The 3,926-nt window shown below is 53.9% G+C and overlaps 1 protein-coding gene across 1 annotated transcript; it reads right to left on the bottom strand.

Annotated features, from left to right (window-relative positions):
* Positions 1-2,669: 2,669 nt before the first annotated feature.
* On the bottom strand, positions 2,670-3,657 carry B0H18DRAFT_1059213 (uncharacterized protein). The gene is made up of 4 exons (XM_048031094.1): positions 3,361-3,657; positions 3,164-3,293; positions 3,038-3,104; positions 2,670-2,977 (listed from the first exon to the last, which is right to left on the bottom strand). Exons 1-4 carry the CDS (start codon positions 3,568-3,570, stop codon positions 2,923-2,925), a joined length of 462 nt encoding a protein of 153 aa, XP_047885139.1. The 5' UTR covers positions 3,571-3,657; the 3' UTR covers positions 2,670-2,922.
* Positions 3,658-3,926: the final 269 nt, after the last annotated feature.

Consider the following 3,926-nt stretch of genomic DNA (forward strand, 5'->3'; position numbering starts at 1 on the left):
GCCGACTTGACCGCAGGCGAATTCTACATGGGGATGGCGGAGAGGCGATCGAACATTGCTTCACGAAACGTCAGCTACCACGGAACGTCAGCTAAGAAAAGTATCACCGCTGCTGAGGACCCTCCCCGTGGAAGATGCGCTCATAATGTGACTCATCCGGTGCGGATATCGGACGCCCTTCGATGACCAAAGGGACTGTGACTCCACCGGGAATACTTGCTGTTGAACAAACGGGGAGTGTAAGTGTGCGCCGCAGGCGCTATGCTCGTGAAAAGACGTACCTCTGGGTCATGGCCCCGCCCTTACGGAAGAGACAGTCGCGATGCTCGCGCTGTGCTTCGCCGTTATACGCTTCCATTCTATGTCTGTTTGTCAACCTACACCGCTGCACGGCTATGATTATCAAAGTCTGCGGAGAAACTCTTCGGTTATCGAGCCTGTGTCTCAATTGAGACCACTGTGGGACACGCGTCTTGACAGTGCTCAACGATCCTCGCTCCTACATGCTGCAGCGGTCTTCGACGTGTTATCACACTGCCAGTGACTGTGTAATGTTGTGAACTCACCTGGCTAGTAGAGGGCTTCCCCTAGATTCGACAAGGCCTCACAATAGCTCGAGGTACACATTCCCTGCGATGTTTTATTGAAGGCGGTTGACACTAAGTAGTGCGGAAGCAAAGATGAATGTGACGGTAAGTTGCCGGTCCCTTTGTGGCTGAAGCCGCCGGCAATATCCGAGACCCTACCTCGCGCCACAAAGCCTTCGTACCGTGACGAGCGCTCTCTTGGGACGAACGACAGTGACCACACCCACCAGTACTGAGTACACGAGCATGTCGCGAACTGGTCTTGTAATCATCGACCTCTCCTTCCAGCCGTGATACAGCCTCAAAACGTTTCTGCTCAGAGGTCGGCGAATGTCGACGCTAAGGGGCAGATCATCAGGTTGTCGGAGCATAGTCAACTTGAAGGTACTCTCGACGACCAGACGCAGGTAAGCTGAAAGATACTACTTCTCTGTAACAAGCTGGTCTGATTCACTTTATTAGGGATGGGCAGCCTGTGCAACGCCCTGTTGCGCGATTTTCGCGTGCGACGCGTCGACAGCAGACATCTGTTGGACTTGCGATTTTCGCGCAGCGACATATACAGCGACCGTACACGAGGCAGTCGACGTCTTAGTCTTTGGACTCCGGAATATCAATCTGTGTTCTTATCGCACACCCATGATCCTGAGCAAACCAAGTACTTCACTCGTGTTCGGTAAGCACAGTGCATATCTTACACCCACCGCACAACGATCGCTCTCTGACTCATCCAGTGATTTCTGCACAGGCGCAGCTACGTGCTGGCGGGGAACCGTTCGTTCCGCCCTGGTGCGGCGACGTGGGCTAGTCCGAATGCCCGCACGCTCTGAGCTACTCGGACAGGCATGAGAAAGAAATCTCTTGATCAGGATCAAGTTCTCCTGAGATCGTGGCCCTCGCCTGTCATGCCCACAATAGCTGATGTTCGGAAATCGAGAACTGCTCATCAGTCCTATGACTCCTATCATGATTCGTCCGAATCAATGTCGCCCTAGAACTTCGTGCCTCTGTAGTCCTGCGGGATAGGCCGGTGTGTGTTTCGGATCTGTCTCGGACTGCGATGGTCGACCTCCTTATTCACATCTTGATCTTCTGACTGGCAGACCTGGTCTTTCCTGATGCGTGACATGACCTCGCCATCCCGTGCGGCAGTCCCGTGGAAGACCGCCCTCCCCTCCGTCAAAGAGGTATTCTTTGAGACCAGCGGCAATAGGCGGGAACCCACCCCGGCTTGATGTTCTGTGATCATCGTACCTATCCTCAGATGTGGTACACTCCATAGGAGACAGCGTTGACCATTAGCGAGCGACTCGTCGCCCTTTCCGCCAACGACTCCAGCGAGGGCGAGCACTCCCGGGTGGCGCCCAGCGGTCGCAACTATGAATCTGATTTGAGGCGTATTTATTTCCAGGTGTTGTCGTACTCAGACACATGAACATGCATCTATCCGTGTCCCCCTTCATGCTCAACGACTGTACGCTTCTAGATGCACGACCGCCATCGGATCAGGAACAAGCAAGAAGTCGAGTTACACCCGTATCGACGACGACGTGATGACACTATGACAATGATACTCCCCCAGTCTGATGTGGTTTGCTTCGTTCGCTTGAGAAATGTTCGATAATCCACGATAGCGACGGGTCCTTGCGGACCATATAGGGACACATCGATATCCATCGCCTGTGCTCCTCGATGATGGGCGCATAACAGCAACTCGCCACTTAGGCGAAGCCGCGGAAGGCGTAGCCGCATAGGTGACGAAGTCCGAGTGAGTTGTATCCGGTACATTCTCAGACAACGCAGAAAGTGACATAAGGTACAGCGGTCGGCACAGTATATCACGCGTGTAGAGGAAGACAGACACTACAGAATAGGTATGAGGATCAATCCGACGCAGTTCAAGTTCTGTTGATCAGTCCGTTCGGTGGCGCCTTATTGGGTGCCCATTGTAACACGTAGAGTGTTACTTCGAACTTGACCGATTGACCTTCTGCTCGCTGCGTGCACTTCTCCGTCTTTCATTTTCATGCAAGTGCTACAGTAATGAACGGGAGACCTCTGTTCATGCAAATTTTTGTACGACGTGGCTAAGTTCATCCGCGACAATCCATGATATGGAGACGATACTAACACCATCCGAACCGTGCAGCACCTCCATTGAATTATCCCAAGAAATACAAAAATTCTCGACAAGCGCTATGCTTCATGTTCTTCTTTGACGCAAAGTGTGGTTTCCAACATGTGCATGCATCCAGTCACGATATGCCACATATCCGGTTCTTGCACACTGGTGGAGAACGCGGGGCCATGACCATCCTACCAGATGTTGCTCCGCTCACGCAGCTGAGGCGCGACACTCGCAAAATGGGTACGAGAAGCGTGGCGATGTCCTAACGCGCCCGACAGTCAGCTCACCATTACAGCGATGAATGATGAAGGTGGGCACGTACGAATTACGATCGCTTCCTGGCGCCACTGGATACCTGGTGGGTGCAGAACTGAGGAGCGTCGAGCGGTCTGAGAGCATTGGCGAGTCAGTTGCCAAAGGAACACGGCGATATAGATTCGATACATACTCTTCCTATTCCTAAAGTTCCACATGTTATCATGTAGGTTCCGGCGAGATTCAACTTCGAGCTCCCTGCCCTGTTGGAGCAGAGGACAGTCTGCACCGTGCAGTTCATCTCGCAGGTCTTCACCGCGGCACTGTGTGAAAGAAGGCGTCATGCGGTCAAGAACACCGTCCCAGCAGGATTGACAGCGGGATGCTCACCGTTGCTGAGCAGTAGTAGCGTTCCCGGCAGGCGCCGCAGGCAATGAAACGATGTCCCATGTACGACTCCCAGACTCCACAGTGCGCGCATGCCTGGAGCATGCCTTCGGCGGGCATGAGAGCTTCAATTAGAGGTTTGGAACCCGCAGACTCTCCTGTCAGTTTGAACACGGCCCTGCCGCCTTCGTCTCGTAGGCGGAGGAGGTCCATGAGAGAGAGTCCTCCTGGGACACCGTGATACACGAAGCATGTCTGTCGCGGTGTTTCAGGAGAAGAAAGCGACCCGAGGTGCGATGCGACGAAGTTCAAGCAGTAAAGAGGGCAGGCGGGGAGCTGATGTTGATCTATCGCCATGAGAAACCACGACGCGTGGTGCCGTCCAATCGCAAGTTTCGCGCTCGGATTCAACGCCGTGTGCAGCTGCACGACGCAGTTCGCGCCTGAGGTTTTCCGTCCGTTCGCAGTCATAGCGGCTAGCCAGGGGAGGAGATTTCGCCAATCATCAAGACTTAAAATCGCGTATATCCTCGCGCGTCACGCCGTGGCGGCGGCGGAACAGGTTCTTG

The sequence above is a fragment of the Fomitopsis serialis genome (genome assembly GCF_022376445.1).
Source record: "Fomitopsis serialis strain Sig1Antser10 chromosome Unknown B0H18scaffold_294, whole genome shotgun sequence".
In the NCBI taxonomy this organism is placed as follows: Eukaryota; Fungi; Basidiomycota; class Agaricomycetes; order Polyporales; family Fomitopsidaceae; genus Fomitopsis; species Fomitopsis serialis.

What these genes read in the sequence shown, in the direction of transcription:
- B0H18DRAFT_1059213 (XM_048031094.1), bottom strand. Translation starts at nt 3,570, where the DNA reads ATGGACCTCCTCCGCCTACGAGACGAAGGCGGCAGGGCCGTGTTCAAA. An exon ending in GCTACTACTGCTCAGCAACG is followed by an intron (nt 3,294 to 3,360) that starts GTGAGCATCCCG and finishes TCTTTCACACAG; the next exon opens with TGCCGCGGTGAAGACCTGCG. An exon ending in CCAGGAAGCGATCGTAATTC is followed by an intron (nt 2,978 to 3,037) that starts GTACGTGCCCAC and finishes CGGGCGCGTTAG; the next exon opens with GACATCGCCACGCTTCTCGT.